This window comes from Lynx rufus, unplaced genomic scaffold (assembly GCF_022079265.1).
Source record: "Lynx rufus isolate CCGP_SWC_20201006 ecotype Redwood Valley unplaced genomic scaffold, mLynRuf1.p SCAF_13, whole genome shotgun sequence".
Lineage (NCBI taxonomy): Eukaryota > Metazoa > Chordata > Mammalia > Carnivora > Felidae > Lynx > Lynx rufus.
This window is the reverse complement of record NW_025814827.1, coordinates 24,822,170-24,835,526: the sequence shown is the minus strand read 5'-3', so window position 1 is coordinate 24,835,526 and position 13,357 is coordinate 24,822,170. Positions and strand designations below refer to the sequence as shown.

Sequence of the window (13,357 nt, the reverse complement as noted above, 5' to 3'; positions counted from 1 at the left end):
TAATAATATGCAATAACATATGTAAAACATTTAGAACAATGACCACAGCTAAATGCTACTACATGTTAGCTAATATTATGAAAATCGGTCTAAAGCCTGTTACACACGTTTCTAAATCAAGAGTACCTTCTGGGTATTAGGTATTGTAAATTATACTCTTTTTTTTTTTTTAATTTTTTTTTCAACGTTTATTTTTTTATTTTTGGGACAGAGAGAGACAGAGCATGAACGGGGGAGGGGCAGAGAGAGAGGGAGACACAGAATCGGAAACAGGCTCCAGGCTCTGAGCCATCAGCCCAGAGCCCGACGCGGGGCTCGAACTCACAGACCGCGAGATCGTGACCTGGCTGAAGTCGGACGCTTAACCAACTGCGCCACCCAGGCGCCCCTAAATTATACTCTTAAAGACAAGGAAGACCACTGGTTTATATACCCAAGGGTAATTTATAGACCTATATTTCTAGTCTAGTTAATGTTTATCCAATCTCCTTACAGTAATAGTCGGCTTCTCAGATAACTTTCCTTCTATTCATTCCCAGCATACTACCAAATTGTCAGAGGAAAATAGGTAACTAAGCCTACTAACTTTCACTTTGTACATATTTTTCAATCAGTGAACTCTGGGCTCAGGTTGCTATATTCCTAATAATGATGTGGCTCAAAAGTGTTTTCTTTCCATGAGGAGCTGGGTTTCTAAAAGTAGTGGTTTCCAGCAGTCTGGTAGCTAGATAGTTGAGGTGTTAAGTTAGTAACATTTTTTCATGATGCAAAGAGGGACAAATAGTGTCTCACAAACTTTAATCCTAGTATTCTCCTGATATCAAGTAAAGATTATCATCTGCTTTTTACAGACAGAGAGGGTAACAGCAGTGCTCCTCAAAGAGTATGATTTGGCAGAGATGCTTATGTGAAGAGCCAAGTCTACCGACTTCAAAAAAACTGCCTACCACCATACATCAAAAGCGTCCCAACTCTTGATGGTGGCTCAGGTCGTGATCGTGCCATAGTGAGATCATGCCCTGCGTTGGGCTCCAGGCTGAGCATGCAGCCTGCTTGGGATTCTCTCTCTTCCTCTTTCTCTAACCCTCCCTTGCTTGCTCTTTCTCAAAATAAATAAGTAAACTTAAAAAAAATAAAAATGACATATATCTAAGTTCTTTTATATTAACACACGTTAAGTGACTCGGTTAATATCCCTACAGATAGCCAACTAATGCTCATTCTAAACTAATCTCAACTACTCTGAATTTGGGTACCTCCAGGCACCAAATTTAAAGCAAGCATTTAAGAAGCAGTTGTGAAAGGAAGGAAGGAAGTCAGAAAGAAAGAAGGAAAGGAAGAGAAAGAAAGAAAGAAAGAAAGAAAGAAAGAAAGAAAGAAAGAAAGAAAGAAAGAAAAGAAACTAAAATTTAATCATATACTGAAAGGTTACTACAAAAAATAAGAAAAAAGAAAAACCTAGAAAGAAATAAGAGATCAATAGCAATAATCATCAATGGCTACTACTAAAACTATTTAAGTGTCTAACCAAGAAATTCACAACTGATCAGGCAGCTAACACCACCAAACCCACTGATCAATCCTAACAAGAGAAAGAAAAGAAAAAAAAAAGAGAAAAGAAAAACAATCAGAAAGCATGTGCTTCTTAATGTGATGCAATACAAGATACATAGCACGACCTGTGAAGTACTCTTGCCAAAATATCATACCACAATCTGATCAAGTCTTTAGATTAAGCACAGGAAATAGAGAAACAAGTTACATCACACTGTATGGATGTATCGAACAAAATCCAAGCTGTGGCAAATCCTACAGGACAAATGATCTGGATTTTTCTTATTAAATAAATGGTAAGTGATAAGACCAAAAAAAAAAAAAAAAAAGGGAGTGGTTACTAGAGACTGAAAGACTTATTTATCAACCAAATGCTATATGGAATTCTTTGGATTCTGAATTAAACAAGCCAACTGAAGAAAAACATGAACCAATCAGGGAAATAAGCTGAATATTTAATTATATTAAAGAATTACTCATTTTCCAGGTGTGTTAATAGTACTATGGATGTATTAAGAGTCCTTATCTTTTTAGAGATACACAGAATGAAGCATTTATAGATATGACCAAGATTTGCTTTTAAGTCATCCTATTTAAGGGGGAATGGGAGTGATAATAGAGGAAACAAAATACACATTTCAAACTGTCAAAACTGGTCATGGATATATGGTGATTGATTTTCCTATTATATTTCTGTATGTGTGAAATGTCCCATATTATAATGTTAAAGAGAGAGAGAATATCAGAGCACTAGACCAAAAATATCTGATTGGTGGAACTCTCAAACTTTTGCAAGTGCTTGTGCGTCAACAGACTTTTATTTAAAAATCAAAACCAAAAGTGTACATTTTAAGTACTGCCTTTAAGTATTAATTTGCATATTTTAAGTAATGACTTCAATTATAACACATTTTCATTTTATGTCGCGTTCTTATTACTGACATTTGCCAGTACACACATACTTTACTCCGCAAAGTAACCAAGTTCTGAATATTCTATCTCCTAAACATCTCAATCTGTTCCATCTTCTACTACTTCATTTCAAACCATTGACATTTGGTCGGAGTCTTGCTATTGCCTCCTCATGGGTCTCTCTTTTCAACTTAAACACACACCATTCATCTTCCATATTGTTTCCTTAAGTGGATCCCATACATCTCCAGCATGAAATCCAAACTTCTTCACATGACATACATTGCCCTCAGAAATCTGGTCCTTGTCTGTCTCTAGAATACTCCCACCAGCATCCCATATCATCCCATACTCCACTCATTCATATCTACATAAAGTATTTGTACAGTAGTTCCCTGAATAAACTAAGGATTTTCTTCCCTCTAACCCTCAATTCCCTTGGACTAAAACCACCAATTCAATGCCCCTTCTATCTCCAGTTTAATTCCAATTCCTACTGCCTCTACAAGGCTCTAGTACTATCAGCTTTTGGGCAAATCCACCCAGACTTTCCTTTCTCTCCTTGATTACCCCGTATTTTCAAAGTAATCTATGCAATGGTATCACACTATCCTCCTGGTTTTTGCCTATCTGTACTGCCTTCAAAACTATTAAGGTATCACAGTGTGTGCAATACAGTAGACACTGTTTATGATGTATGCACCTTCCACTGACAACTAGATCTTTTATAAATAACTAGAATGTAAGCTGTTTGAAAGTGGAAAACTTGTCTAGCACATATTTGCCACTCCAGTGCCTATGACAGTGCTTGGAATATATTAACCACTAAATAAGCGATTACCAAATGAATAAAACAAATTATTTCCAATAGCCACGGCAGATAATTTTGTACAAAATTTGATTCCACTCCAGTTTTTTAACTTGTGTTTCTTGGTATTTTGTTTTATATTATTTTATGGTTAGCTGATTAGTTTTAAAGCTTTTTAAAATGCAGAAAAATTTTGTACGCTTTCTTTTAGTGTCAAAGAAGAAACTGATTACCAGAAAGAAGCAAATGCTTTAAATAAGAATTTACAGGGGCACCGTGGTGGCTCAGTCGGTTGGGCGTCCGACTTCAGCTCAGGTTGTGATCTTGCCGTCTGTGGGTTTGAGCCCCGCGTCGGGCTCTGTGCTGACTGCTCAGAGCCTGGAGCCTGTTTCCGATTCTGTGTCTCCCTCTCTCTGCCCCTCCCCCGTTCATGCTCTGCCTCTCTCTGTCTCAAAAATAAATAAAGGTTAAAAAAAATTTTTTTAAATAAGAATTTACAGTAAGAATTATACAGTGTAGATACAAGATACTTCAGTGAATTTTCAGGTCACAGTGATGACCTAAAATTTGAGGGGGCTCAACAGATTATTATTGGACAACCTCAGTTTTCAGTTTTCACTATAATTTAATTGGAAATTAAAAAAAAAAAAATTCCAGAACTCAATAGCAGTCAGGACTCAAGCATGTAAAAACTAAAATCAGATCCTAAATTTCAAATTTTTAAAGTGAGAATTTCTCTCTGTAAAATCAACAGGAATGTTAGCATGTACAACCAACACTGAGTTCACGTTATGTGCCAAGGATGGTGCACAACTTATGTATACCAACATACCGTCTGGGGGAGCACATCTGCTATAAAAAGACTGGACATAAATGGAAAGAGAGCAGGAAAAGGAGAAACTCAGACCACATCTTAATTTTTGGAAGCTGGGTTTCAAAGCATGCAAACAAGACATTAAGAGGCTGAGTTTGAGAAGAGCATCTAAGGTAAGACTAAGAAATTATAAATTTTCACTAGAAAGTCATTAGAAACAAAGGTGTCTGGTTGTATTAATAAAATATTAGGAAACAATGCCTTTGAAGGTGATGAATCATCTTAATTTCCATTTCCTAAGGTATCTAAATGTTTTTTAAGATACTGAAATGATAATGTTCAAATTTATACTGTTTACCATAAAAAGAAAAACTAGACACATCACCGAAGATTCAGAACTAATGGTTTGCTTTTTTTCATACAAAAGGAACTTTCATTCAACCCCCACCCCAAAACATATTCTCTTAAAAATCCATGTAAGTAACAAGTTAAAATATCTGGCATCAGTAAAGAAACTTAAACCCTTCTTTTAAAATTAGGAAAAAAAGTAAAACGAAGTTTTTATTGACTTTACATTACCAAAGAAGGTGGAAAACAGTGTAAGGTGCATTATTTATTCAAAGTATAACTATATTCGTGGTTTCACTTTTGTATGGCACCTAAATTAACTTCTGCTGAAAAGTAAACCTGCCAGACTCCAGCAGAGGGAGAGTTGTTTGCACGAAACCAACAAGTTCAAGTACTGACCAGAAAAACACCTCGCTCGTCAAGTCCCTGTAAATTACTTTCTTTGTAAAAAATCTTCAAATTTGATCCCTGGCCTTAACAACAACAACAACAACAACAACAACAACAACAACAACAACAACAACAGGCTCTAACGAAAGCTGCAATGCACCGCATCCCTCTCGCCACTCTGCACCGTAGGTTTAAAACACAACTAACCCTTCTCTAGAGCAACAGATGGGGTTGTTAGATATAAATCCAGACAACACATCGCCTCGATACCTCCAGCAGCGCCTCCAATAAAAATGTTTAATTCTTGCTAAAGAAAACTGCAAACCAGGTCCACCGTCAATACCGTCAAACCCCTCCTCTTTGGCTCCAAAAGGGAAACGTACCTGTGGAGTATCTACTGCGCAGCAAACAAGGCACAGTTCCAATCCCGCGTCCTCTATCCCTTTTTCGTTCGCTCCCAGCCCTCCTTCCCTTTCCAAGCAGAACTTTAGCAGAGCATTTGGCTCCCTTATCTGCTAGCAACTGGCGCCAGGAGGAAGGCGCTCCCGGGAGATGCGGAGGTTGAGCCCTGCGTCTGGCGCGCTGCGGCCGCTCTGCTCATCCAGGTACTCCCTGGCTCGCGCTTCTGCCGCCTCGAGCGGTCCCTGGTCGGAGCCAGGGCTCTGCTGTGGGGATTCCCGCGGCGAGCCGTCGGGCAAGATTTGCTACCTGCTTCCTGCCCCTCACCCCCGAACGAACTGCACTCCCGTCCCGCCGGGGCAAGTCCGGAAGGCAACTAGGGGTTCCTTCGCCCCAGGCAGCATGGCCCCGGACACACACTGGCCGGTGGGCCCCCCCCCTCCCTTCCGCAACCCCCAGGACTATTCCCCCGCCGGGGCCTGCGTGGGTCCAGTACCATTCTCCTCACGGGGCGGACTCCGGAAGGGCAGCAACTCCACCTCCTCCTCCTCCGCGGCCTGTAGCCATCTATCGGGAAGCGTCTCCGGAGGCGGCAGCAGAGGCCGCCGGACAAGGACAGCCCAGGGAAACCTTCTCAGAACTAACTCAGCTCCAGCACTAGCAGCAGAAGCTGAGTCTTTCATAATTGTGCGACCAACTCCTCCGGGGGACTGGCCACAGGGACGCGCCCGCGCCCGCCTCCGCCGGCGACGGGGCTGAAGACAGACCACGTGAGGGGCGCGTCGTGTGCGTCGCCGCCCGCGGGCTGGGTCACGTGAAGGGCGCGCGCTCCCTCACTTCCAGACTGCCTCCCTGCGCGCCGCGCGCACGCGCCGGGCACGGGAGCTTCTAGCTCCAGCGCTGTGGGTTTCCCGGGAAGGGTCGGCTGTTCTCCCAGGGTCTCCAGTGTATACTTGGGCGGGACTCGCACAAACATCTGTGTCCCCTCCCGGGATGGAACTGAAGGAAGCAATAGTGGAGGATTAAAGTTCTGGGCCTCCGGGATCCTGCCTGGAGTTGCGGCGTGGTCTCATCACCGCTAGCGGGGCCTGGCCTCCCCCCCCCCCCCCCCCCCCGCGCTAACAGGGCTTGGCCACTGCCTGTGCTCTGCTGCGTTTCCGAGCCCCTTCCCTGTGCGTTAGACGGGGGCCTTACTCTCCTCGTCCAAAATGCCAAATCATCACACCCCAAATCATGTTCTCTCTCCAATTTACCCTGTTTCTGCCAGAAAAAATTCTCCCAGATTTAACTGTGGGCTGCATCCTTTCCCTCCGGAGATGTCGCCCACAGACAACTCATACAGCACGTGCCTTAACCAAAGACTGCAGGTTGCTCCTGGGTCTAATACCTCTCTGCCTTTTCTTTTCCTTTGCTAACACACCAGCCAAGGTTTGACAATTAGCGATAGTTTACTAAGTTGTTTTTCACACATGATTCTTCTCCCGAGGAAAAAATTGGTCCATCTGATCCTCTATTACCTGATTTTATCACACCTCTTTTTTAAAAACAGCTTTATTGAGGAATAATTGACATACAATAACCTACACATATTTAAATGTACATTTTGGCAAGTGTTGACATATGTATGCACTTACGAAATCACTATGACAAGCCAGTGAACATACTCATTACCCCTCAAGGTTCCTCCGCAGTTTGTAACTATAGATTCGTTTGCATATTTCATGGTTTTATATAATGGAATCATACAACATGTACCTTTTTTTTGGTCTGGCTCCTTTCACTCAGCATAACTATAACTTAAACATTATGATCATGTTTATGTATGTATGTTATGTATTATGAACATAATCTTCAACAAAATTAATCTGCCCATTGTTTTACCTAATATGCTTTGGCAGTTCTTGTGAACAATCTTCAAGTACTGTGTATTCCTTCCCCATCTGGCAGGTCCAGCAGGACCAAGGTTTAAAAAAAAAAAAACACTCTTACATGTGTCATACCTTTCCTACTAGATTATCAGCCCCTTGGGGCAGGGATTTTGGCTAATTTATGCATACATTCAATAAATGTTTATTTTCTAGATGTCAGCTGGGCCTACTCACTTACTGCCTGAATCAAGTTTATAATCTAGAAAGTGGAGAAAAACCAGAAAATCAAAATACAATGAGATGAGAGTGCTTTGTTTTCCTCAGTCTCTGTGACTCTGGCCCTTTTTTGCACCCACAAATGCTTCATCCCTTGCTTGGATGATGTAGAAAGGTAATAATAGCTCCATGGCACTTGATCTCCAGAGCTCTTGCTAAATTGGAGCATTTAGTTCACGGTTAGAAATGAGAAATATAATTCATCTTTAATTGAACTAATGAAAATAAAGTCCTTAATTTACAGGTTATCAGAAGCCCTGAAGTTCAACATGCTGATTTGCAGTAAGTAATCAATTCTGGAGGATGAATTAATTCTTTTTAAAAAAAAAAAGTAATGGGGCACCTGGGTGGCGCAGTCGGTTAAGCGTCCGACTTCAGCCAGGTCACGATCTCGCGGTCCGTGAGTTCGAGCCCCGTGTCAGGCTCTGGGCTGATGGCTCAGAGCCTGGAGCCTGTTTCCCATTCTGTGTCTCCCTCTCTCTCTGCCCCTCCCCCGTTCATGCTCTGTTTCTCTCTGTCCCAAAAATAAATAAACGTTGAAAAAAAAATTTTTTTTTTAAAAAAAGTACTTAGGGGGTTCTGGGTGGCTCATCTGACTTGGGCTCAGGTCATGATTTGACAGTTTATGAGTTCAAACCCTGCATCAAGCTAGCTGCTGTCAGTGAGGAGCCCACTTTGGATCCTCTGTCCCCCTCTCTTTCTGTCCCTCCCCCTCTCGGACTCTCCCTCTCTCAACAATAAATAAACATAAAAAAAAATACTGAGTTCCTAAGACTATATTAGGAATAGTCCTCTTTAATGTTCAGTGATGAATAAAGATGGATGTGTTCGGTATTTAAGAAAATGTTCATTAAATGCTCTCTTTCTGTCTCACTTATTTCCCATAGGGGCTCTGTTTCCATTTTGGTCAATGACATCTCTAATTCCCACTCTCAATGAATCATATACTGATTCTCCTTCCTATCCTTGCCCAGTTATTTGCAACAATTCAACAAACATTTACTACTACACTCTTTTTAAAGCACTAAGTGAAGTGTTATACGTGATTTTAAAAAAATGGAAAAGCATGGTACCATACCAACTCTTAGATTTTTTATTTGTGTATTTAGAATGTTTTTCTGGGGCACCTGGGTGGCTGAGTTAGTTGGGCAACTGACTTCGGCTCAGGTCATGATCTTGTGGTTCACCAGTTTGAGCCCTGCATTGGCCTCTGAGCTGACAGCTCAGAGCCTGGACCCTGCTTCAGATTCTGTCTCCCTCTCTCTCTGTCCCTCCCCCACTCGCACACTGTCTCTGTCTCTCTCAAAAATAAATAAACATTTAAAAATAAATAAATAAAAGGGTCACCTGGGTGCCTGGGTGTCTGAGTCGATTAAGTATCCAACTTTGGCTCAGGTCATGATCTCATGGTGTGAGATGGAGCCCCACGTTGGGCTCTGTGCTGACAGCTCAGAGTCTGGAGCCTACTTCTGATTCTGTGTCTCCCTCTCTCTCTTCCCCTCCCCAGCTCGCACTCTTCTCTCTCTCTCAAAACTAAATAAACATTTAAAAAATTAAAATAAATAAACAAGGGGCGCCTGGGTGGCTCAGTCGGTTGGGCGTCCGACTTGGGCTCAGGTCATGATCTCGCGATCCGTGAGTTCGAGCCCCGCATTGGGCTCTGTGCTGACAGCTCAGAGCCTGGAGCCTGTTTCCGATTCTGTGTCTCCCTCTCTCTCTGACCCTCCCTGCTCATGCTCTGTCTCTCTCTGTCTCAAAAATAAATAAATGTTAAAAAAAAATTTTTTTAATAAAATAAATAAATAAAATGTTTTACTTTGAGATAATTGTAGAATTACAGGAAGTTGCAAAGAAATGCACAAAGAAGTACAAATACATTTCCCCAATATCCCTTTCTCCTCCCCCCAGCATCTCATATAACCACAGCACAATATCAAACCAAGAAATTGACATTGGCAAAATCCACAGAGTTTATGCAGATTTCACCAGTTATACGTGCACTCATTTGTGTATATGTTTGTGTGTAGCTCTATACAATTTTGTCACATGTGTAGCCTGGACTAACCACCCAAACAATCAAGATGCCCAACTATCACCATGAGATCCCTCATGTCACCTCTTTTACAGCCGCACCCCTTCCATCCCACTCCTAACCTCTGACACCCACCAATCTGTAACTCTAGCCCCATAATTATGTTATTCACAATTGTTACCTAAATGGAATCATGCAATATATATCCCCTTGTGGCTACACTCACTAAGCATAATTCCCTGGAGATCCATCCAAGCTGCTGCTTGCACCAGCAGTTTATTCTTTTTCACTGCCGAACAGTACCTCATGACATGGATGGACCACAGTTTGTCCATTTACCTTTTGAAGGACATTTGGGTCTCTACAACCAAAGCTGCTATGAATATTTGTGTACAAGTTCCTCTATGAAAATAAGTCTTCATTTCTCTGAGATAAATGCAATTGGTAGGCCCTTCATAAGTCCATTTTTAGTTTTTAAAGGAACTGGTTATATTTTGAAGATAGAGTCCAAGGATCACCTGACAGACAGGATGTGGGTATGAGAGAAAAGAGAGGAGTCAAGGATAGTTTGAAATGAGCTAATATGTAGAACAGCGGTAGAACATAGTAGCAGCTCATTAAATGTTGGCTACACAAATGACCGCAAACACAACGCAAACGAAGAAATGAGAAAATCCATGAGACACCATAAGCTACAGACATTGCCTTAGAAGGCATTAAGAGTCACTCTTGGGAACTTAGTGCATGGAAATCCCTTTGATTATTTGAATGAAACTGAAAAAGAAGAGTCCCACTTCCTCTTAGAATATAGAAAGCCACAAGAGAATGCCACATCCATTCTAATGAGAAAAAGGCAAATAAACCACAAAACTATGATTTTTAAAACTCATCAGAGAACAGAAGTCATCATAGGCAACAGAAAGAACTGAATTCCAAAGAACTACAGGTGTCTCCTAGGAAAGACAGGACAAATGATGTTGCTTTGGGTGAGTGAAAGTGTCTGTGGGCTGGAGAGAGTTTACCACCACCTACCCCTTCCCCCTACCCTCCCACCCCCACCCCTAGTTCTTTCCCTGAAGGAAGATTGGAGGCAGTCAATCCTCAGGTTTTCAGCTGTCAGTCTAGTACATGCATTCTCAATGTCAAAAGGGGTGATATTATCTGCTTCAAGGAAGTGAAAACTGATTCTTAGGGCAGGGGGTGAAAAATATTACTCTTTTTACATATAAAGCACAGGTGTACACATAGTACATAAATAAACATTACAGTTTCATGAAGGGAAGGATATAATTAGGAAAAACATGTCTAAAAAAGACTCCATAGTGGAGTGATAATAAAAAAAAGGGAGGGTGAGAATGATTTAGATACAGAGATAGATACAAGCCTAACTCATAATGAAGATAAACGTTATAATCGCTGTGGTAGCCAACCTCCAATAGGGCCCTCAATGTTCTTCACTTCCTGGTATTCTCATCCTTGTGTAATCTCCCATATTGAATAGGACTGACCTGTGTGGCCAATGGAATATAGTGGGAATGGCAATGTGTCAGACTTCCAAGCCTTGGTCATAAAAGACATTTTGGCTTCCACCTTGTTCTTTTAGATCACTCACTCTGGAGGAATTCAACTGCCATGTCAGGAGGACACTCAAGTAGTTCTTGAAGATGTACAAGGGACGAGGAAATGATACCTCCTGCAACAACCAAAATTAACTTGCCAGCCATGTGGGTAAGCCATCCTGAGAATGTATCCTTCAACCCCAGATAAGATGTCAGATGACTGCATCCCCAACTGACATATCCTCATGAAAAACTGTGAGATAGAGTCACTGCTAAGCCATTCCCAAATTCCTGATTCTTGGGAACTTTGAGAAATGATAAGTGTTTTTTGTTCTTTCAAGTTATTAATTTGGGGGTTATCTATTATGCAGCAATATATAACTGATAAACAATGTTATACAAATAAGGCACTATGCTGTGGTAGAATCTAATCACCAGCTGGGAATATTTGCAAAGCTTGGGGGCCCTAGAATATGAATTGAGTATTGTGGGAAGAATTGGAAAGGTGTATATAGAAGTATAGTAAGGTGTTCTAGATAAAGAGAATACTCAAACAGAGGCAGAGAGGTACAACCATGTCATATCAACCCTTTTAAGTGATAAAAGGCTTGGACTCCAGTGATATAAACCCAAACAGCCTCTTCCTTAGAATTAATTTAGTAAGAATGGTCCTTAAGTCTCTTCTGTACTTAAAACCCTTCAGTGGCTCTTATTGCTCTTATAACAGGTCCCAATACCTTAGTATCTGATCCCATCTTATTTTTCCAGTTTTATCTCTAGTTACTTCTCCTAGCCCACTTCCCATACCCTTCAAACGTACCTTATCAGTACTCAACTTGTAAATTCCTTCTTTCAAGATTTTTTTTTTTTAATTTCCTCCCTACAGCACACCGAATCTGAGTTAGGTGCTCCTTCTATATGCTCCCATTGTACACTATATTCCTTGTAATAGCATTTCTCTCCCTGTATTCTAATTACCAACTTACATGCCAATCCCCTCACTTCCTGCCAACAAATGTTCAAGGAACCTAATCTTATCCGTCTTATTTACCAGTGTATCTGGGCTCAATGACACATATGGAGGAATCATCCAATAATATTTGTTGAAGAAAAAAATAAACCTACTGATAGGCCAGATTCTACAGATATACCTCAGTCCTTTGATTCAAGCATGCAGAGTTTTATCAGATTAAGACAAAGTGCTATTCTTACATAGGAACGGGTTACAGGAAGTGGAGCAGAACATGGAAGTCTGTGTTCTCACAGCATATTGTTTAATTCATCAGCCATCCATTTACCCATCACATTTGTTGAACATCTTCTGTGGAGTACACAGTGTGTGCTAGGTTACTTCTTGCGTGGCTCAGGCCTTGTGCTACTGTTTGTATCTCTTTAAATGTTTTATTCTAGAAGAACTTGGGTGGCTCCATCGGTTAAGTATCAGACTCTTGATTTCAGCTCGGGTCATGATCTCCTGGTTGGTGAGACCAAGCCCAGTGTTGCTCTCTGCACTGACAGTGTGGAGCCTGCTTGAGATTCTCTCTCCTCTCTCTCTCCGCCTCTCCCCGCCTCTCAAAATAACTAAATAAAACTTTAAAAAAATGTTTTATTCTAAAACTGACTACACTGGCCTTAGTTTCTGAGTGTCTAATACCCTAGTGCACATGGTCTGTTGAAACAACTGAGATATCCTCTAAGAAGCTAGAAATAAGGACAAAAAGAAGATGGAAGTAAGAGAAATATAAAATTAAATTACTGTTATGAAATCAATTTCCTAGACATCAGTTCCCTTAATACTATCCATATCCTTGTCTTCATTTATCACCATGGATATATAAATATACCTCAGTTTGAGGACCACTGCCTTAGAATACTAACTCTGATTACCCCCATGATGATTAAGTTTGGGTGTCAACTTGACTGGGACATGGAGTGCCCAGATTAAACACGATTTCTAAGGGAGGATCTGTGAGGGTGTTTCTGCACGAGATTAGCATTTGAATTGGTATACTGAGTAAAGCAGATGGCTCTCCCCAGTGTGGATGCGGCTCCTTCCAATCTATGGAGGACCCAAATAGAACAAAAAGGCAGAAGAAGGGGGAATTTATTCTCTGCCTGACTGATGAGCTGGGACATCAGTCATCTCCTGTTCTTCACTGCAAATACGTCACCAGCCCTCTGGTTCTCAGAGCTATACCACCAGCTTTCCTGAGTCTCCAGCTTACAAACAGCAAATAGTTGGATTTCTCAAACTCCATAATTTCATGAGCCAATCATATATATATCAGTTATGTTCTCTGCAGAACCTGGACTAATACAACCCATCTTCCATCTTACTGCTTCAATCTACTGATATATTTTATTTCATTGTACGGAATTACAATAGTGTGGTCAACA

General features: G+C 41.2%; 1 protein-coding gene across 2 annotated transcripts in view; it reads right to left on the bottom strand.

Annotated features, from left to right (window-relative positions):
- TRPM7 (transient receptor potential cation channel subfamily M member 7) overlaps positions 1–5,959 on the bottom strand; it is a 123,184-nt gene extending 117,225 nt beyond the window's left edge. The window contains exon 1 of one of the 2 annotated variants that reach the window (XM_047075116.1): positions 5,722–5,959. In XM_047075116.1, coding sequence (XP_046931072.1) covers positions 5,722–5,724 — 3 coding nt within the window. In that variant the 5' untranslated portion in view covers positions 5,725–5,959. The remainder of the gene's footprint in view (positions 1–5,721) is intronic. The other variant, XM_047075115.1, reaches the window with a different exon arrangement.
- Positions 5,960–13,357: the final 7,398 nt, after the last annotated feature.